The sequence below is a fragment of the Aedes aegypti genome, chromosome 3 (assembly GCF_002204515.2).
Source record: "Aedes aegypti strain LVP_AGWG chromosome 3, AaegL5.0 Primary Assembly, whole genome shotgun sequence".
NCBI lineage: Eukaryota > Metazoa > Arthropoda > Insecta > Diptera > Culicidae > Aedes > Aedes aegypti.
In genome coordinates this window covers 360,011,792-360,034,632 of record NC_035109.1, presented here as the reverse complement: position 1 = coordinate 360,034,632, position 22,841 = coordinate 360,011,792, and the positions used below count along the sequence as shown (strand labels likewise).

Genomic DNA, 22,841 nt, shown 5'->3' with positions numbered 1-22,841 from the left:
AATAAATTTATAATTCCGCATGTAACGCAAACGAGTTCAGGGACAAAACTTACATGTTCCATTTTCATGAAAACCTATGATTCGTGTTCACGATCTGGTCGTGCTCATGTGAGGTAGAAGGGGAGAGAGAGAGAGTAGATCAAAGAAGCGAAGACCCTGTAGACAACTATTAGTCATGAAATAAAACTTTATTGTTCGTTAAATAAATCATTGTTAGGCTTACTTACAAATGAGATACCCATAAACCGCCAGCTCTGGAACGGACCACACAAGTTGTTAGTTTTCTTATTCAGGTTGTGGATTTGATTTTGTATCGTTTCATAGAGTGCACCTTACCACCGCTCTAAGAGCGCATCTTTTGATGTTCCGAGGAGGGAAGATGGTTGATACAGAGGTTCTCGACCATAAGAATTCAATTGCCAAGTTGTGCGTAAAAAGTTATTTTAGTAATCACATTTTTTTTTTAAATTGTCAAGGTATTCCGGGGCAAGCGAGAATCTGGGGTAAGTGGGATCATCCATCCTAGCTCATTTAGAAAAAGTTTTTCAAGGAGGTATTTTTTAAGAAAGTTGAAGATACACTGATAAGGAATGTATTAGGTAAAAAAAATATTGTCATTTCCATTACCCTATGTCAGCATAGGTTGGTTACCCAATTTTTCCTATGGTTACTCGAACCCAGGCGGCATTGTGGGGAGGTAGAGATATTAGGTGCTGGACAAATGGCTAAGGACCACAAATGGTGTCTATTTCATACCTACAGGTACGAGAAGTACCAATGGTACGCAATGTCCAGTCATTTACCACTGACAACAAAATAGCATATATGGCAAATAAATAGAAAAAAAAATTCACTCTATGCTATTATTACAATATAATCTATATTTTTTATAATATGTTATATCAGGGATGCCATTCGTTTGTATCCATTTATGATGTACCAGAGTTTGAGAACGTCTCTCAAGTTCCACGCGCACAGAATCGAAATCATTCAACAGAATCGCACATGTTCGGTTTTGCATCGATCGGCGCCGAGGGAGATGCATCTGAAATAGCGATCACCTGCAAACGATCGTTACCCACCGTCTCGCACTGCAATTCCGATTATGAGGGAACGAACTTGCGATTTTCCTCCACAAATCTCCACATCAGATCAAAACATTGAGCATAAATCTCACGCTTAAGTAATCAAATACCAATTTCGCATTCCAGTCCCTTTTCCAACCGTTGACTTAATCCGACAAGATTAATGCCCTTCGGCTAGGCTGTTTTAAATGCATTAATAAATGGAATAGATAAACAGGTCCAACATGACCCCAAAAAAAAGTATCTCCTGTGAACCTGCAGCAATGGCGACGAATTGACGATATGTAGCCGAGTGGTGTGGCGTTTATGGTCAATTGGTGAGCCTGCAGCCAACAGCGCCTGCAACGAAAATTGATTAATGCAATCAAAACTGTCGCACCCAAATCGAACTGCAATTCATGAACATTAGCATGAGCACCAACGCCATCACCTCTGCATTCCGCTCAGGCTCCGTTTCGCTGCGACAGATAGAGTCATGTAACTTGAGATTTAAATTAGCTACCTGCCGTTTCGGCAAATTATCGGATCGATAACTCAATTCCTCACATGTGTGCCTTATAGCCGGTTGTGATACTTTTCCCCGAATGTTGTTTCCCGAACGTCAGTTTCCTAAATGCTTGTACCCGAATAACCCATTTTCCCGAATAGTCCACTTTCCAGAAAAGGCGTTAACATTCATAACAGTCATGACCTTATACATTTCAAAGTGCTGAACGAACTGGTCATCTGATATGCACCTTTCTTTATTTGATTGGCAGTTCTTAAGAGTTCTACCGTCCAAAGTATTTTTGGCTATATGTGTTTAGACGTGAATTACCAAATACGTCCTTCTTTCAAATTCTTATAGTTCTTTCTAGTTCACCACTTTGTTACCGAAGACTATACTTGCACCTTTTTGGAGTAGGGGGAGATCCCCCAGTACCGGACACTTAAGCCACTAAATTCATAATTCGAAAAATATTGGTTTTATGAGCTCGTGTTACCCATTTATGATAAATATTATCATTTTTATAGTGTACAAAAATAAATTTGAAAATATAAATATGAGTTTTGGCATTGCATTTTGATGATGTATTTTAGTACCAAATTGATCGATCTTGAAAGGTGGCACCCAATACCGGACACAATTTGGAAATGCCTCGAATTCTGTAAATTTGAACATCATTGAATGTGTTTACTGTAGGAATAGTATATAATTGCCAATTTAATGCATTTGCAACATTTACAAGAACAATTTGAGTGTATCTTAGTTTACAATATGTCCATCAAAATCCTCTTTCATATATGTTGAAAAATACCACATTTTACGATGTTGTTCTGAATGTTCATTCTTTTTAATTTTATCGCATGTTTGATACCATGATCGACGGAATCCATGAAAAATGAATGTATTTTGAGACACTGGTACAATAATTACAAAGATAACATATAACAAATCAAGCTGTCCGAAACTGGGGGACAGGAGGTGCTTAACCGAAATTGTAATTTGTCCGTATTTTGTCCAATTATGGTACAAAATACATTTAAACTATCAAATAAGGATTATTTTCGAACATGCTTGCGTGATCCAAAGTATTTTTTCATATTCAAAATAATTACTAAATAGGCTCATTATTAAGGCGATACGTCATTTTTTTAAGATTTTCAATTTATTTTACTTTTTTAAAAAAGGCATGAATATTTCAAGGATGTGTTATTCTACGCAAACATTAGTCTCCATTATAGCTTTCTTTTCTACTAATACACCATCTTGATTAGAACATGATTTCTCAATTTTTTTTACTTTGTCCGGTATTGGGTGCTGTCCGGCACTGGGGGATCTCCCCCTACATCACTTTTCAGGGAAGCGAATCTTTCGAGAAAAGGATCATTCGGGGAAACGAAATTCGAGAAAAGAAGCACAATCCTTAAAGCCAGATGCGCGACAACCAGACGCGAAAGACCAAATGGTGGCGGGCACATATTGGAGCTATAGATACACCTGAGTGCCTTGGAATGGACTCAAAACCATTGATCCGATCGATCCGTGGTCGCGACAAGTCGCCTGGAAACTGTGCTTTCTTTTGACATCCAAGCAGAACCTCAGTTGGTCAGCAGAGCAGAGAACGGGGAATCAGTTCACAATTTATCATGGCAGTTCTTGAAATGGGTTTCGATGATGACTGTGATCAAAAGCGGATTAGAACGATTAGGGGAAAAAAATCAAACGCTGCCTTCAGTATGCTGTAATTTAAGTGGGCTTCGTAGCCGTGCGGTTAGTGTCACCTGGCATTTGGCCGCATCGTGCTAAGGTGTGTGGGTTCTATTCCCGTCTCAGACCGGAAAACTTTTCGTCAGGAATGTTTTCCGACTGTGCCACTGGGCGTTGCGTACTAGTCCGTTATCTAGTGTGGTGCTTCCTTCAAAGGGCAAAATGCCCACTGAAAGCATTAAAAAAAGGACATTTGGGATAGAAAACATATCAAGCTCATGTTGATAGGTCAATGCAAATACTGAGCATTCAATTGTGGTATTTAAAAAATACTCTTGGTAAAATTTGCCTAGGGTAAAAAAGTACCAATTATTGCTATAGTACCAATTACGGCAATATAGGGAACTATAAGGGCTTTTTTTGTTTCACAAGAATATAACGACTAATATTTACAGGGATGGTAAAATTATTTGCTATTGATAATAACTAGACCCTTGAGAACGTTCGTGCTATACGCTTTGAAAAATGAATATTTGAAAATCTTGCCTTACACGTATGTATCGTTTCGTAGCAGTTTGTTAAAGGACATTCGGTACAAAATTTAAGTTTCATCTAGTATAGCTACTTCAACCGATACGTGAATGTTAACTAGTGAGAACAAATGAACAAATTTAATTGTTGAGCAACCAAATTTATCGTTTTAAGTTGGAAATCGTGTTATTATATGGCGAAAACTGATACAAAGAGTGTATGAGAATCCAATTATGGCGATACTCTGTAGGTGGTTTGTTTACATGCTTTGTTTACATGTTTTGTTCAGTAGATTAAACGAAGTAAAGCTATTGTACGACTGACTTCCATGACGGGACGGTTCGGTAGAGCATTATCTTCAAACTTTTATGCTCAATTACTAGGATTTTACAAGACGCATACGTTTGCAAGCGGTGGCTACTATTTTTCAGGTAGATAGGGGTTTTCCACCCGAATTTTTAATTATCGCTCTTAAAAAATAATAAAATGCAAAAGCTGTGTATGTATATAAATAAGTGGCGCAACCAAGGGGGGTTTTGGAGGTCAACTCACCCTCAGCGAAGAAAATGTTTATAAGAATTATCGAATATATTTTTGAAATCAACACTAAAATTCACAAACACCGGAGCAGTAGGTAGTATTAACAACTATGTTGTACTAAGTTGTGGCTTTCTAAATTGAAGACCTTCGAAAAGTTAAAAAAACGTAGGTAATTTTCTCGCTTTGTCTAATAAATAAGCAACAGGTTTTCGAAGAAAATTTAGTCAAACAAACTTGCAGATATGTATGCATATTGAGACCGTTTAAAAAGCTGATTTTCGTCTACAATCTGGAAATGCTTCAATGCTGATTGGCCTTTGATAAATTACTAATGATAGTCGCAATGATTCTTACTGCGACTTGCGCTGAAAGATCTTTCTGTCCGTTGAAAAACATGAAAAAGTATGTAAGGAACAGAACAGACGAAGAATGACTGAACGCTATCACACCAATGTATGTGCATTAAAATGTAGCTTGGATGAACTTTCGAACAAACTACGGAAATGTAGATTTAAACGATTTCAGAATATTGTAATACCGTTTAGTTATTCAAATTTTAAAACTAGAATCTAAGGCAAAGTAAGTAAAGAACGAAGTGTTCTTTGGATTGTTATCCAATCCGCATGGTTATTAAATTAATTAACTCATTACGCGTGGTAAAGATGGACAAATTATGGGTGAAATTATGAAAAAAATCCACGTGCTGCTAATAACCATGCGGATTGGATTCCCGAACAGCTCAATATAAGCGTCAATTTAACAAAATCATATTGGATAACATAGAAGAACCGGCAGTTGCAATATTTCGCTGTCATTCTTTAACTATTTCGCATGTGAAATTTTTAAAATGTTATTATTTGTTTTGCGTCACCATCATCATTTACTATTGTTGCGTAGATACAACTTGAAAGAAAATGTAGTTTTTGATTTTTCGACAGCCGAAAACGCAATTGCGTCCACTCGAGGTAAGATCGACACTTTTATTTGGGGTAAACTCGACACCTTTATTTGTTTTATAATCTTTCTTCAGGGAATCTTTTTTGACGGAAGACTTTCGCGATAAGTGTAAGTCTTGTTTTTTTTTTGAATTCCTGTGAAGTTCACGGATGGCGAACTTGTTAACAAGTGAAATATGACACTTTATGGCATGTATTGTATTGTATTTCTATGATACTAAGTTTAAACTTATTCGATCAAGCTTAAATTACTTTTTAATAATAAAGAGCTAATAGTTGATCGATCGTTTTTTAAAGAATGGAGCCTTTAACCTTGAGGTTAGATAGCACAGCGTAACAAAAATTACATTTTTGCGTGTCTCAAGGTTCAAATTATGTGTCTCTAGTAGATTTGGGGTTGCTGAATCTGATGCCGTTCTCAGAAATTTCCCAGCACGTCACAATTTTTAGCTACAGTTCGCCAAAGTTGTATAAAACATTGATTTTATTGATGTTCACCTGAAATATTTTATCAAACTTTTTCGTGATCTTTTCCACCTAGCATGCAAAAGAAAATTGCCTTACAAGCTGGCAAACTTGCATGCAAGTTGGCTGAAATAGTCAATTTTCGCATTTTCAACAATCAATACCTCAAAAACTAGACGTGCTATGATATTTCTGTAAACGGCAATGGATTTAGCAACCCATAGTTAAGTAAAAAGAGGTATTATGATGCTGGAGACAAAAACGTGTTCCGCAGTGTAGTTTTTATTATCTTAAAGTAATTATACTCTTATATTTTGTTAAAAAAAAACTTTCACAACCAATCATTCACTACAACTGTATCTTCGTAAACATAACATAAACACAAATTAATTATATCGATGTCTATTCACCCCAACTTTGCAATTTTAGCATGTAACATATGAAATTTTCACAAACATGCACCAAGTTTGTGCTCTCCTCAATAACACAGCGTAAAAAAAAATGTTATTTTTGCGTGTCTCAAGGATTAAATTATGTGTCCCTAGTAGATTTGGGGTCGCTGAAGCTGAAGCCGTTTTCAGAAATGTCCCTGCACGTCACAATTTTTTGCTACAGGACGCCAAAGTTGAATAAAACACTGGTTTTATTGATGTTTACATGAAATTTTAGGTATGATTTATCAAACTTTTTTGTGATCTAATCCAACAAGCATACAAAATAGGACCTAAACTTTCATTTGAGATAAAATTTTGTTGAAGTTTCACGATAAAATTCAGAATGAATCGATGTTTTCAACAAGCTTGCAGTCCCCATACAAAATTCTTCGCTTCTCTTATATGGCAAAATATAATACTTTCCTAAATCATCTAAAATAACTTTTGAGCATCGAAAGTTTTATGAACTTTGTTGATAAGTATTGTTATACACATAAAGTTTGAATTCTGTGGCAAATTAAGCAAATAAATTGCCATACAAGCTGGGAAACTTGCATATAGTCATATTTTGCATTTTCAACAGCCAATATCTCAAAACCTTGACGTGCTATGATATTTTTGAAACTGGTAATGGATTCAGTAACCTTAAATTAAGTAAATAGCGGTATTTTGTAGATTGAGACAAAAACGACGGAAATGGACTAGTGATTGGAGACTCGGTACGTGGAAATGCAAATCTCTCAACTTCATCGGAAGCACACGCATACCCTCCGATGTACTGAAGATCCGCGGTTTCGACATCGTAGCGCTGCAGGAGGTGTGTTGGACAGGTTCGATGGTGCGAACGTTTAGAGGTAATCATACCATCTAGCAGAGCTGCGGCAACACACGTGAGCTGGGAACAGCTTTTATAGTGATGGGTGATATGCAAAGGCGCGTGATGGGGTGGTGGCCGATCAACGAAAGAATGTGCAAGTTAAGAATCAAAGGCCGATTCTTTGACTTCGGCATAATCAACGTGCATAGCCCACACTCCGGAAGCACTGATAATGACAAGGACGCATTTTACACGCAGCTCGAATCACGATCACGACCGCTGCCCAAGCCACGACGTCAAAATCATCATAGGTGATTTGAACGCTCAGGTTGGCCAGGAGAAGGAGTTCAGACCGACGATTGGAAAGTTCAGCGCTCACCGGCTGACGAACGGCCTACAACTGATAGATTTTGCCGCCTCCAAGAACATTGTCATTCGTAGCACCTATTCCCAGCACAGCCTCCCGTATCGGTACACCTGGAGATTACCTCTACAGACAGAATCGCAAATCGACCACATTTTGATCGGTGGACGGCCCACAGTGCTTCGTCCCTTGGACAAAAGTCAAAAAATCAACTTTCATATTCGACGGAATCAAGTAGGCCATGATGTTAACATATCCCGACCTACCAGTCTTCATAATTCTTTATAGATCTTTGACCAACGATGGCGATCGCTAACGGTTCGAAACGAATCTATATCGATCGCTATCGAAAATCACTGACTGGTTGACCGGGATGTTTTGAGCGTAAATACAGATATTAGAAAGTTCGTGCAGTTTTCAAAACAAACCAAAACACCACGTGTTGACAAGTTGTTTCATCGTTCTATATTATTCATTGTTTTCGGGTCAATCCAGTCCCTCTACAATTCGCTTCATTCCCATCCTTATTATGTTTTCAAAATGAAAATCGTTATGGACCGTATTGAAACAAGTAAGTAGAAGTCATTCCATTCAATTTGCTGTGATATATTTGAACAATTGTTGAAAAAGATGCTTCTGACCTACATGCTTTTTAATACAGAAGAAAATTAAAATATTTTTTTTCTTTTTACCCTTTTTGTATGGGAAATAAGAAGATAATTGTTTTAATTTTAAGTACATCAAAGTACCTTTCTGAAATCCACTTAAAAATAAAATTTGAAGTCTTTTTTAAATTCTGGAAGTGATTCCAGCTGCATATGTTTGCCAATTGTTTGTCATCTTATGATTTTTAGGATAACCACAACCATCAATTAAGATTGTTTCGAGCAGTAGTTTTCTGCCGCTCCACCCAATCGGAAAAATCATGTTCTGAATTTCATGTACAGATGTTATGGCACTGATTCTTTCTCCAACATATTTGAGAACGAGCTAAAGACGTTTTGCAAATGTTATTGTTGAAAAATAAACTAAAAGTGGGCTAAATGTGGAAGATCATACAAAATTTTCGGGAATCAAAACTCCGATTGGTTAGCAAAACCAGTTCAGCTCCCGCGCAATCAGGAAACTGACGGTGCAGATATTTCCAGCTCGGTTGCAAAGGCTGGCATGGGGCCTCACAAACCATTCAATGAATATTCAAAAAAACACTAAAAAAGGGACGTGTTGCAGATCTAATCAACGAAGAGCTCGCATTCGTTGATAATTTATCAAATTCTTCGAGTGGAGATCAAGCAAAGGTCATAACTGTAGCACAGGCATTAGCTTTGAACATTGATTTAGATCTGTCGGAACGAAACTACAATTTGCTTCGAATAACTTTGAACGAATTACATCCGAACTTGCTTCCTAGCTTTTATGCGCTACAGCAAGAGAAACAAAAAATAATTCCGAAACCGATTTCTGCATCAGAAACAGCTGCTACAGTCAATCTACAACAGCTCATGTATTGTGCTGCATCCAGTATCATGAAGGATATCTCGTTGGAAGCTTCTACTGCTGTAAAACTGGTTCGCATGGAAGTTCAGGACACAGCATGTACAAACAAACATTTTTTGAAAGCAGGAAAATCGGATGAAAATTTGCTGACCGGAACCATTGCGACGTTCTGTTGAAAATGATAAAAGAAAATAAAACCCTCTGGTCAAACGACACTTCAATTTTCTTTTGTAGCAATAATTCAGTTCTCGGTTGATTAATAGCTCGTAAATGAATTGTGTTGCTAATAAAAAGAAACTTTATTCAACCTATTTTATTGGATTTCATTTTATTCATTGGAATAATCCGTACTTCAATATTTTTATAAAAAGTTGGTTATTGAGACACTTTTATGGTTACGCATGTCACATACATCGTTCATGCAAACGACTCAAGTACTTTTTCATGCATTTTTATTTTGAACGTTTCTTACAAGCGAGCACTGTTCTACGGTGTCAAATGTAAAAGTTGACGTATAAGCCACTCATGCCATTACTGAAGTAATATGTGTCATTTATGCCAATAATGAGTTTTTTGTGTATAACGAGACCCTCCTCAACATCGTAGGGCAAAACCGCATAAAACATCCCGTTATGACTTTTGTCCCCAAGTGCCATACGTTCGAAGCACTGTGCGGCCCTTCTCCGACATAACCGACGTCAGAACCTATCGTAGCGCTAACATTGACTCCGACCACTACCTGGTGATGGTGAAACTGCGTCCAAAACTATCCGTCATCAATGATGTACGGTACTGACGCCCGCCCCGGTACAGTCTCGAGCGGCTGAAGTTATTATTTTGTATGGGAAAAGGCATCTAACTTCAAATATCTTGTTAATGAAAGATTTAATCATTACACACAACCGGTACCAAATTTTTTTTTTCGAAAATAGTTCGTTAAATGCATTTCGCCATACAAATATTTTTCTCGTTACCTTTTAGCGATTTTCCGTGCATAAACACCAGTGCATGTGCGGTACGGTGTGGTGAGTAGCGAATGAGGACATGCATGTAACCCATTATTTCACCTAAATATGAAGAAATATCAATTTGATGAACTGAACACCCGTTTGAACTGAAAATTTGATCGATTGGTTATTACCAACGATTAACTTTTCAACTTAAACGGATGTTCTCCAGATTTGTGCTCTTGAAAATTTGAGGTATGGCTTAGATTCATTCTTCAAGGATTGATAGGTTTATAACCAATATGTGATTTTTCAACAATTTTTGTTTGCAAAATTTCAAATACTTCTTGAGAAGATATTTTTGGTTAAAAAAAATAGTTACAGAATTTAAGTAGGTTTTATTTGTTGCATAGTAAAATGAAATAAGAAAAATTACAATAAATTAGCGTGATGCCATTCAGCTGCTCTCCTTTTGTGTTGTTGTTGAATATTCTTTCTAGTTTCATATGCTGGTAGAAATGGACCACTTTATTTCATAAGGCCTGAGTTATTCCGGTGTCCTTAGGACGGGTTCAGGACGGGTAAAACCTCAATCAATTTTTTGAATGAACATTATATTTTCATAATTTACTCAAAAAAAATGCTTTTATGATCCCCACCTACAAAATCTCAAAATTATCAAATGTTCCTCCTAATGAGGCCGAAATGTTTCCACCGGCAGCTGATTACTTTAATAGCATTATCGATTTGTCTTCTCTGTAATCTTAAACAATCAAAGATTTTATGTGCTCTAAAAGTTGCCAAGTTTGGGAAAAAGTTCAGGCGGCTTTAAGAATTTTTAAAATTTGGGATGCTGCACCAATGATAAGGTTTCAATATATCTGAATGTTTTACAAATATATTGTAGTAACAATTCGCAGAAAATTTTAAGCTCCCTGAGGAGTTTAGGAATTGAATACCACCATTTAGAAGAATATAAAAATAACGGGCTCTGTGCAACGAAATAAAAAAAAATGGAATTCTCGGTTAAGGTCTTTTAGTGTGTAGTACGTTACGAACATTACGCATATCTAGCTTACGAATGGATTATGTCTCGGCTGTATTTTAGCCAAGACACGTTCAAGTTAGAGCAGGAAGTCTGATTCAGACGTATTGATATTAAAATTGTTCACCACATGCATGGTGAGTTTCAATACAAGTTCAATGCATGTCTACTGAATTATTTGATCATATAGCCGCTACGTATTGAGAATCTAGATTGTTATATTTTCAATAAGATGGGTAATTTACTGCACTTTCCAGGATATATGCTTCATGTTTGTTATTTCAACTTAGAGACAGGCTAATTCTATTGTTCTCAAACTCACCACAACCCTAAAAATGGATTTACTCAGAGCCCGAAATAAATCCACTTTAAAAGTGGTGTTGAGTTAGATTAAGAAACTCGCGGTGTATTTCTATTTAATCGTGTACTGCCGTGTTCAGCATAATTGTCCGATGGTTTCTTATGTTTCTTATGGCACAACTATGCCTTACATGGTAGAGAACTTCATAATGTTCAGCCACATTGTGGTGAAATTTATCCCTTTGAATTTCATTGCGTAATGGATGTATTTCGACTAAAAGCTTTATTTGATTAATTCATCTCATAAATCTGTGACAATACTTGTGAAATGAATCAAGATGATCAAATACTGTTCTGGTATTGGAGATTATACTCTGTCCATGGTGCTCAAAAGTTTGAACCATAGCTCCCGAAACTTGCGAACTTTACTTAAACCATGGTTTTTGGATAAATCAATAACGACGCACCCTACTTTAAACAGTCTTTTTAAAACAATATGAAAACGTCATACAATGGCTTGTATAAAGTATTTTTTTCGTTGATTAAGCCTAAATTCATTTTGGGCAATCAACTTTGAGAATGTTATAATTGAAAATGTATAAATATAAGTTATATAAGTTTGTCTAGCATAACTGTAGTCTATAGATTGAAGGTATACTTTACTTTTTTCAACCGTTAAAGTTTTCCTGATTTTTTCACTAAGGTCGCACTTTTGCCCCACTTTCCTCTAGACGTGTATGTGTGATATTCAACTTATGATCCGCACATCCGTATGAAATTGTTTATTTATTAACATTTAAATAACAAGTTACAATTTGTGACCTACCATTTAACACAGCTCATACTAGTTGTAAAACATTCATTCAGAACACCGCTCCAAAGAACATCAAAATTTGAATTTAAAACGAAATGATTTTTATAAAATATTGGTCGTAACTATCTATGTGTAGCAAACATAACATAAAAGTGAAAAGTTTGTTTACACATTCCTTCTTCTGAATACTGACTAGTATTTTTATAATTTGTAAAACTTGGCATATCATGTGGTTCCTGTTACTTGGCGCTGCAGAAATATGTTTTCTATAATAATGGTTGATGGTCTTGTGGTTTCACAAACCTGTTCTGGATAGCATTAACTGTACACAGTATACATTACAGACACAGGAGCCTAAAGAGAACATTTACATCCCAATCGATTCAAGAGTCGGTCCACTATTTACAGGAGCGCGATGTACGCAAAATGGACAATTGTTTTTAAAAACTATTTACAAGACGGACATGCTGCCATTTGTGACTTTTTGCAGGTGGAACTCCCGCAGAAGGCTGGATAAGTCTTTAGGGACGAAGGAATCATTGTCCGGTATGAAGTACATTTGGTGCTCGCCGTCTTCGGCTAGAAGACCATGTCAGTCCCGAAGGTCGAAACACTCGCTGAAGAACCGGCCCAGAGTGTGGTACAGATGGGGCCGAACTCCGGCGAGGCTGTGGTCTTCGTCCGGGTAGCTCTGTTATAATGAAATAAAGGGGATTAACACTTTGAACGTTAGTCTCCATATGAGCTACTGATACTCACCACTTGTTTGAACATAATGTCATGGGTTTCCAGTGCTCGTGCGAGCTGCATAGCCTGTTGATAGTGAACGTTGTCATCGAAAGTACCATGAACCAACATGTACTTCCGATCTCGGAACTTTTCGTACATTGCTGTCAACCGAGACTGCTCATAACCTTGCTTGTTGTCTGTAGCCGTGGGAAGTCCCATGTAACGCTCGGTATAGATGGAATCTAGAAAGGTGCGAACACATGAAGGTGATAAAACTAAGCTTAAGGTATCACGATAACTCACCATAGAATGTCCAGTCAGTGACTGGTGCCACGGAAACAGCACATTTGAATACGTGTTGGGTATCCTTAGCTAGCGCCATAGCAGATGCGTAGCCGCCGTAACTCCAACCCCAAATAGCGGTGCGGTTTGGATCTACGAAAGGCAGCTTTTCGGCCAGCTTCTTGGCCGTTGTGATCTGATCTTCAATTTCCAATGTTCCCAACTTGCGATAGATTTGGAATAACAGCTTGTCGCCACGCAACCCTGACCCCCGACCATCGATCTTAGCGTAGATCACCGATCGATTCGAGCTCATATGATGACCCCAGCCGATCGACCAAGAGCTGGTTACCGAATACGAGTTTGGACCTCCGTAGACATCAACAAGTAGGGGATATTTCGTCTTGCCATTTAGATCAATACCAGGTGGAACCAGAAGCATAACTTTAGAAGTAAATCCGTTATCCAAGTCGATCTCGTGGTACTGTACAGTCGGCAGAGATTTGCCTTCCAAGCGCTCTCGCAGCTCAGTATTGGTTTCCAGGGTTTTAACAGGCTTGAGGGTAACAGCTGAAAATGCAAATAGGTTCACAATACTTTCTCAAAAATTACGCCAGTATCTTACCGTTATTGACAAAACTCCATTCGAACATCTCTGACCAAGGTACGCCCGGTCCTTTTGCTTCTAGAACAATGTATTTTCCCTTCTTGCTCATCTGAGCATTGAAATAGCTCTGTTTAGGGCTCGATCCTACTGTACACGTCAAACACATTGGTTTAGCGCCAGAATGACCTTGAACCGCGAAGATATGCAGCACGTGTGAATCTTCCTCGGTATTGGCGGCGTAGAATATCATGTTGGTTTCCGGTTCCCACATCAAAATCTCTTGCACCACGTACTTTCCACTTGTAAATGCCATACTACTTGTCGTTTGACTAGACATCACGGTAATGTGATTGAAACCACCTGCGGCGCCCTGATCCTGCGATTTTATAATGACGAACTGTGATCCGTCCTTATTGAACACCGGAGCGCTGAACAATTCCAACCATCCTCCATCGGCTCGGATATCTTGAATTTCACCACAGCTGTTGTTTTGATCACACGTCGTTACGATCGCATGATTCTGTACTCGATTCTTCCAGATTGTAATCAAACGGTTCTCGTTAGCCCAACCAACTGATGTTATGATATGATCGTTTTCTGGAGTTACCAACGCAGATGGTGGCTTGATTTCAATCTTTACCGACGGGTTCATAAGATTCACCTGGTAGAGGTTCACAGAGGGATTAGGAGTTCCAGCCTTCGGATAGTGCAGAGCAAGTTCATGGGGATATTGGAATTCCGGATGACCAGGAGGTCCGTAGATTGGGATTTTCATCAGTCGAGTAGTAGTGTCGTTAAACCTAATAAATGCAAGCTTTTGACCATCCGTAGAGAACCACGTTGCTATGTTGGTCGAGAATACTTCTTCCTCGTAGACCCAATCCGGGATGCCGTTGTAGATGCTAGCCTCTCCATCAGTCGTAATCTGAATCTCCTGAGCATCGGGTGACGGCTTGTAGTACAAATTGTTGAGAAAAACGAATATGAACGCACTTCCCACGGGACCCCATTCTACCACATTGAGCGCTCTCTGAAATAATGAGCTTTTATTACATCGAAATTAATAGGAACATTTAAGCGTGTAATCTCACCCTCTCGCCATTGACGTTGATCGGAATGACGCGGTTGTTCTGCAGATCCACAATGTCGTACACGGCCAGAAAACTGTGACGGAAGATCTTGCTGTACCCTCTAGCTACCAACAGATACCGTTCATCGGCCGAAAGATCGAACTTGAATCCCTGCAGCAGATCTTCATGTTTCTCATCGAGTAGTGTTTTAGTTTCATTCGTGGCCGGATCGTAAGCCAGAACGCGTCCAACATCGTCCCGAGAAATCACTTTACCGCTCGGTGACCATGCACCGTTGAAACCACGTGCCGACAGTTTACCGGTGAGGAAATCCTCCAGTGTGATTGGATCTCCACCGGACACGATTGGGCTCTTATCACCATTGTCGCTTGAATCGTCTCCGGTGAGCACTACGACCAGGGTGATCACAACAGCTAGCACAATCGCTACTGCTCCGCCTATGAGTAGATATTTCTTGGTGTTGCGCTTCTTCGAACCAACCAGTTCCTAAATTAATGTGAGAAAGAAGAAAATAATGGTTGAAATGATTAGTAATGAGATCTATCATCTGCCAAGGCAGTCATATCAAAGCCACAATCCGACTTATTATCTTACAATGCGAGGGCGTTTAATACGAGCCAGTAAGACTGCCATAAAATTTAATCTTTGCAGAGCTTCAATTCAGCTATTACCTGAACTGTTCAAGATAACGTTCGCTAGCATGAGACAGTGCAAAACAATTACTGCACGTCATAATGTGTACCGTTTTGTACAAAAGGTAATTAACTATCAATCATTTTTCGAAAATGATTGGTTTATCAATCTTTCGAGGTGTCGTTGATATTAGCTTGAACAGGTATTTAGAAGTCATAAATAATTGCATCAATACCTTACTACTTTGAATTCCAATATATGAAAAATGTTATTAATCGTTCACTAACTTATCAGCTGGACGTTTTTGAATATGAATTTGCGGTATGTATCCACGTGCTTCGATACAAAAGAAACACGGGAACGTATAAGGGCTCATGCACAAATTATGTCACGCTCCAAGGAGGGGAGGTGATCAATCCAAGCGTGAAAAGTCTTATACAATTTTTGGAGGCCTCATATAAACAATGTGACAAAGGGAGGGGGTAGGGGGTAGAAAAAGTTGAAAGTTAGCGTGACATACACTCCCGTGCATAAGTTTGGGTTCACCCCCTAAAAAACATGCAAAAGTGTTCAGTCCATATCTCTGTGATTACACGTCCAATTGTAACTCTCTAAGGCGCATACGAAAGACAAAGAGTTATTCTGACTTCGTATGTATTTTTCCAAAAACATTCTTTGAACTTTGTATACTAAATTTTTACTTAAAGTTATGACATTTTTCAAAAAACACACTGTAAAAACAAACCTAATTTCCTCAGCATTGGATCGACCAAAATTTTCAAACAAGGTTTCATTAGAATCGTAATCTTATATTCTTTGAGGTAACCTTACGAAATTTTGGCGGAAAAATCTGAAAAGTATTCAAAATCAATGAAACAGTCAGTCAAGTCATCGTGCAAAAGTTTGGGTTCACCCCTCAGTATGGTGTATCGTGCAAAAGTTTGGGTTCACCTGAACTTACTGAAATCTGTGAAATCTCAAACCAATCATGTACGCGCCATTATTTGCGCTCAAAAATGCTTTAAATTATTAAAATCGGTTGAAAAATGGCGGAGATATTGTCAAAATTGTTGTGTGAGCGGCTCAGGTGAACCCAAACTTTTTTTCATTATGAGGGGTGAACCCAAACTTTTGCACGATGACTTGACTGACTGTTTCATTGATTTTGAATACTTTCCAGATTTTTCCGCCAAAATTTCGTGGGGTCTCCTCAAAGAATATAAGATTACGATTCTAATAACACTTTGATTTAAAATTTTGGTCGACCTAATGCTGAGGAAATTAGATATGGTTTTTCAGTGTGTTTTTTGAAAAATGTCAAGTTTAAGTAAAAATTTAGTATACAAAATTCAAAAAATGTTTTCGGAAAAATACATACGAAGTCAGAATAACTCTTTGCCTTTCGAAAGCGGCTTAGAGAGTTTCAATTGGACGTGTAATCACAGAGATATGGACAGATCACTTTTGTATGTTTTTGAGGGGGTGAACCCAAACTTTTGCACGGGAGTGTAATATGTGAACCATCCCTTACACTGCACTATGGTCCAGGAATCAGTTTTACGCGGAAAGATGCATTTTGAGCTTTAGAATGAAACATTAGACAAAAACGATCTTCTACAAAGTTGTTTGTATTAGTTGAGCCCTTTGTTTGGTTTTATTGAAAATGAGGGTGGACCACATTTTCATAGAAATTGTGTAACTAACTTTCTTATTTGTAGAAATTATATTATACATGCTTCAGACCAATGTAGACCATTCAATTTTAAGCAACTTTGCCAAAAAAAGTTTTTTTTTATCTCTTAAATTGACCGATTTTGAGCTTTTTTCCTACGGTGACATAGGGTTGTCCGAACAAAACTGATTTTCTGGCTCTAGAGTTTTCAATTCTAGTTAAAAAAATTTTAGTTCAAAAGTTATTAAAGTTATTCTGCTTAAAATCCTTTGTTTTTCAGGGCATTTTATTAGAGTTACAAAAATAACACATCTGTAATTTTTTGATATAATATACAATTTTATTATGTCTTTTAAATGCCGTCAAAAGATATTTTTTATGTTTGCCCCAATCAGAGATATTCTCAATCAAAGTAGGCATGTTTTTGAGAGTAAAACAACAATAACTGCCAAACGGAAGGAGATAGAGAGTTTCTTCACTCACCAAATTACATATTTTTCAAAGCTTTAAAAGTTTTCCATAGACTACTTTGATGAGAAATTTGAATTGAAAACTCTAAAGCTAGAAAATCAGTTTTGTTCGGACCACCCTATGTCACCGTAGGAAAATAGCTCTAAATCGGTCAATTTAAGAGATACAAAAAAACTTTTTTTGGCGAAGTTGCTTGAAATTGAATGGTCTACAACTTTGCTGAAGCATGTACAGTTAACTCTCCCTTACTCGATATTGAAGGGACCATCGAGTTAGGGAGGTATCGAGATACAGAACACATATTATTCAAATTTTAAACTTTTTATTATTTTGGTAAAATACATTCAGAACAGTTATTTTCACGTGAAAAACAATACAATTTTACCATATTTACCTTTGCTAGACTTGTTTACCGATCAGCAAATATTAAAAATTTTAGCACCCTGAAATTGGCAGTAAACTTCAATTTTACTATCAATTTAATCGTAATAATCAAATTTATGAATTTTATTATCGTTGGAAGGACATTTGGAACTTTTCATATAAATATCGAGTTAGAGGGGTAAACTTACTTGGAAAACTGAAACAGATAGCATCGAGTTAGGGAACATCGAGTTAGAGAGGTATCGACTTACAGAGGTATCAAGGCATGCTAGATTGAAGGGACCGCGCGTTCCATCGAGTTAGGGGAAATATCGAGATACAGAATATCGAGTAAGGGAGAGATGACTGTATAATATAATTTCTACAAATAAGAAACTCAGTTACACAATTTCTATGAAAATGTGGTCCACCCTAATTTTTAATAACACCAAACAAAGGGCCTTACTAATACAAACAACTTTGTAGAAGACCGTTTTTGTCTAATGTTTCATTCTAAAGCTCAAAATGCATCTTTCCGCGTAAAACTGATTCCTGGACCATTGTGCACTGTACGAGTACTAAGACAGTTGACAATCAGACTTCATGGTGCGAGGACGTGTTAATACTCTCTGTGATCGCATTGTCTATAACCTCAATTATCGTTGCCCGATCACGTGGCTGTCGGTTTGTGCTTTCTATTCGTTCTAATCATGGAAGACGGGCTTGTGAAAAACACACTGGCTTTTCGGTTCCCGCCGGATGCGCCGGCGCCGACGCTGGTGGAAGTAGCAAGATTTGTGAAAAATCTTGATGCAGATCTTGATTCAATGGAAACCGGTTACAAGTTGTCGGAAGAAAAATGTGTTTGTGTGAAATTCAAATCGCTCGAAGCGATGAAAGAGGCGCAGGCTCAAATCCCTGAAATCTGTGTTTTCCGTTATTCGAATGGAGAAAAAGTGGAGGTCAAAACGACCATTGCGGGATGCTGTACAAGATATGTGCGAATCTTCGATTTGCCCCCGGAGGTTCCGGATTCCGAAATCGCAGCGGTACTTGGTAGGTACGGAGTTGTAAAACGAATGGTCAGAGAAAAATTCCCATCAGATCTCGGTTTGAATATGTTTACCGGCGTACGAGGAGCGTACGTGGATGTCAAGAAGGTAATTCCAGCGTCCTTGTACTTCCTCAACCGTAAGGGGCGAATCTATTACGAAGGTTTGAAACAGAAGTGTTACTTCTGCAAAGAGGAAGGGCATTTGAAGGCCGATTGCCCTCAGCGAATTGGTATCAAAAAGGCTACGAGCGAGAAAGTGTTCCCGGCGAATGACATGGTGGATGTTGCGAAGAGTTCTGAGGCGGCCACGCTGGCGGAGAAGATTGGCGAAGAGGATATACAACAATCGGGTCAACCCTGTGTTGCAAACCAACCAAGCTATTCGGGAGTGTTGAACGGCAAAAAGCAGAACAAATCGAAAGAAATCATTGTGCCCAAAATGGTGACTCTTGTTTCTGATCGGAACAAAAGCCCATTGTCAAGGTCACCGAAAGAACAAGGCCAGTTGGAGGAAATTATGGAAACGGAGGATGGTGCGGGGAAAGCCGCGGTAAAACGACAACATTCAGCTGGAGGATCATCCGGGGATACTGACGAAGAAGTTCATCCGGGTTTCACAAAGGTAGAGGGGAACCGAAGATCTACTCGTTCGGCGAAAAAAGTGATGACGCCACTTGAAACCATTTCGAATGGGTCGTTGGAAACAGCTAACAAGCGGAGCGCAAGCAAATAGTTGATTTGTTGAAGTGAGGTTAGGTTCGAACCACGTGTTGATCCATTGGCCAACGGTACATTTTCTAGTGTTGGTGCTATCAATAAAGAGAGTGAGTGATGAATTACGTGAGAAAAATTGTGACGATTAATATCAACGCGATTGCGGTTCAAGCGAAAAAAATGCTTCTAAAAGAGTTTTTAGTGAAGAATGACGTGGATATAGCATTTTACAAGAAGTCCAGTTTGAAGACTTTTCGTTTATTCAAAGCCATGTAGCGTTCGTGAATATTGGTGTTACTAATAAAGGAACGGCCATTCTGATCCGCATTGTCTATAACCTCAATTATCGTTGCCCGATCACGTGGCTGTCGGTTTGTGCTTTCTATTCGTTCTAATCATGGAAGACGGGCTTGTGAAAAACACACTGGCTTTTCGGTTCCCGCCGGATGCGTTGGAACGTTGGAACATTCCCACTTACTCATGGATCCGGAAGGAAGAGTTATGTCGATTTCGGTAGACGGTTTAAACCTCGTGAATGTATATGGGCATTCCGGTGCACATTACAAGACTGAAAGAGATGTGTTGTTTTCGGATACGATAGCTGTGCATTTCAATAAGCCGGGAATCAAAGTCAATATCCTGGCGGGGGACTTTAATTGTGTCCTTGATGCTAAGGATTGCAAAGGAAAAATGTACAATTTTTCAAGTGGGTTGAAGTCTGCCGTAGATCTGCTTGAGCTTCAAGATGTTGCGGTTGTGCTTAAAAGTGCAATAAGAGATTTTACGTTCTTCCGCGGAGAATCTGCATCAAGGCTTGATCGTGTTTATGTGTCCAAAAGCTTTATTTCGGAAGTGAGAAGCTGTGTTACAGTGCCAGTCGTGTTCTCAGATCACAATGCGGTTATGGTAGATTACAAAATCTCACCCGATCAGCAATCCGACGTGAACGGTAAAAGTGGTTACTGGAAGATTAATGACTATTTGTTGAGTGATGCTTGTGTTCAAGAAGAGTTTCGAAACGAGTTCAGAGAACTAAAGAAGAGAAGAAAATATTCTGATAGATTTAGTGAGTGGTGGTCCTTTGACGTGAAACGAAAAATTAAACAGTTTTATAACCGAAAATCATTTGAATTGAATGATGCTATCAGACGGAAGAAAGATTGTTGGAGGCAAAAATTAAGTGATTTGTGGCAGAAGCAGAGAAGCGGTGAAAATGTGTCTGATGAAATGAGTATTGTTAAATCGCGAATTTTGGACATCGAAATCAGCAGAATGAAAAGTTATGCTAACAGATTGCATCCTTCGACCCTCCTGGAAAGTGAGAAATTTGGAGTGTATCATGTAGCGAAAATGCTTAAAAGGAAAGTGAATTCTTCAACACTTACGCTTAGAGGAGAAAGTGGGTTGGTAACGAACAGAGATGAAGTTAAAAAGATGGTAAGTGAACATTACAGAACGTTATTCGAAAGAAAGTCGTCAAATCGAACGGAGTGCGCTGCATTGAATTACATAAAAAAGTCATTTAGTGCAAATGCGAGGGACAAACTAAAAAGTCCAATTATGGAAGAAGAGCTATTCAACACGATCAGCAATGCTAAGAAGAAGAAATCCCCAGGACCGGATGGAATCACTTATGAATTTTATTTGGTTCATTTTGATTTGCTGATGGAGGACCTTCTCAAACTGTTTAATGGGTTTCTGGACAATACAATTGTGCCGATGGAAAGTTTTTCAAATGGAATTGTAACGTTAATACCGAAAAAGGGAAAGTCGAAGGATTTGAAAGATTTCAGGCCGATTAGTATGTTAAATACGGATTACAAGCTATTCACGAAATTAATTGCTAATCGCATTTCGGAATGCATCGAAGAAGTAATAGATGAAGGTCAATCAGCGGTAATTCCTGGAAAGTCTTGTGTAGATAATTTAGATGTTGTACGAACACTGATTTTGAAAGCTCAACAATCGAAAACAATGAAATTCGCTTTATTAAGTCTGGATTTGGAAAAGGCATTTGATGTAATCGACCATGATCGTTTGTGGGAAATTTTGGGAAAATTTGGATTACCACAAGAAATAATTAATGCGATACAAAGATTGTACTCTGAGGCAGCCTCCCAGGTGTTGGTTAATGGAAGTCTTACCAGTTTCATCAAAATTGGCAGATCAGTGAGGCAAGGATGTCCGCTCTCGATGGTGCTGTTTGTGATGTACATAGAGGCGTTGATCAGGCAAATTTATGCTGAATTGAAAGGTTTTTTAATTGATAATCACTTCATCAAAATCAAAGCATTTGCTGACGACATCACAATAGTAATCAGAAGTGACTTGGAGTTTGATAACGTTTTAAAGATAGTTGACGATTTTGCATTGAGTGCAGGTATAAAACTGAATTTCAAAAAATCTGGCTTCATAAGGTTTAATAGTTGTAGAATTGGCCCTCAAATGATCTTAGAGAAAAATGAAATGAAAATATTAGGCTTGATGGTTTCAAACGTTTGGAAAAATATGGTGAACGAAAACTTCAAAATGTTAATAGACAGTTTTAAATATACGGCGCAGTTATTTTCATCTAGGCGGATGAATTTGATCGATAAGGTAGCAGTTTTAAACACCTTCATGTTACTTGTTTTTAATTATGAATCGTGGTTTACGGCCAACCAGCCGAGTGGAAGTTTAACAACTACCGAAAAGCTAAACATTACATATAATTTGCAATTGGATTAGATGGACAAATTGATGTGAAGATTTGCGAAAAAGTTACACGTCTTCTCAGTGAGAATCGAACTCACGACTCCCCGATCTCTAGTTGGGGCGCGTTAACCACTACGCCATGAGAGGACTCATGAACGCAGAAGTTAACCTGAATTCGATTTCAGCTCAATAATCACGTGGTCCTCTTTCGCAAAGTGCACCTCTTTCGGAAGAATTAGATGCCCATCCAAACACAACGCTTTTCTATATATATCCAATGCCTAGCCCGAGAGCGCATTGTTTTTTAGGTATAGGAATAGCACACTACACTAGCCAGCAACTGCGCTGGCTGAGGTTTCTATTGTGTGGGCTTCCAATGGGTCGCGACGTTCTCAAACGACCGGTTACGGAACATGAGTCCGTTGCTCGATAAATACTTGTTTTTAATTATGAATCGTGGTTTACGGCCAACCAGCCGAGTGGAAGTTTAACAACTACCGAAAAGCTAAACATTACATATAATTTGCAATTGGATTAGATGGACA

At 38.3% G+C, this 22,841-nt stretch overlaps 1 protein-coding gene across 9 annotated transcripts in view; it reads right to left on the bottom strand.

Moving 5' to 3' along the window:
* Window positions 1-11,939: 11,939 nt before the first annotated feature.
* Window positions 11,940-22,841, bottom strand: part of LOC5574074 (venom dipeptidyl peptidase 4) — a 95,684-nt gene continuing 84,782 nt past the window's right edge. For all 9 annotated transcript variants that reach the window (XM_021853326.1, XM_021853332.1, XM_021853327.1 and 6 more), the window contains 5 exons: window positions 14,696-15,181; window positions 13,623-14,634; window positions 13,019-13,567; window positions 12,746-12,957; window positions 11,940-12,677 (listed from right to left, as the gene is read on the bottom strand). In XM_021853326.1, the coding sequence (XP_021709018.1) occupies window positions 12,579-12,677; window positions 12,746-12,957; window positions 13,019-13,567; window positions 13,623-14,634; window positions 14,696-15,181 (2,358 nt within the window). In that variant the 3' untranslated portion in view covers window positions 11,940-12,578. The remainder of the gene's footprint in view (window positions 12,678-12,745; window positions 12,958-13,018; window positions 13,568-13,622; window positions 14,635-14,695; window positions 15,182-22,841) is intronic.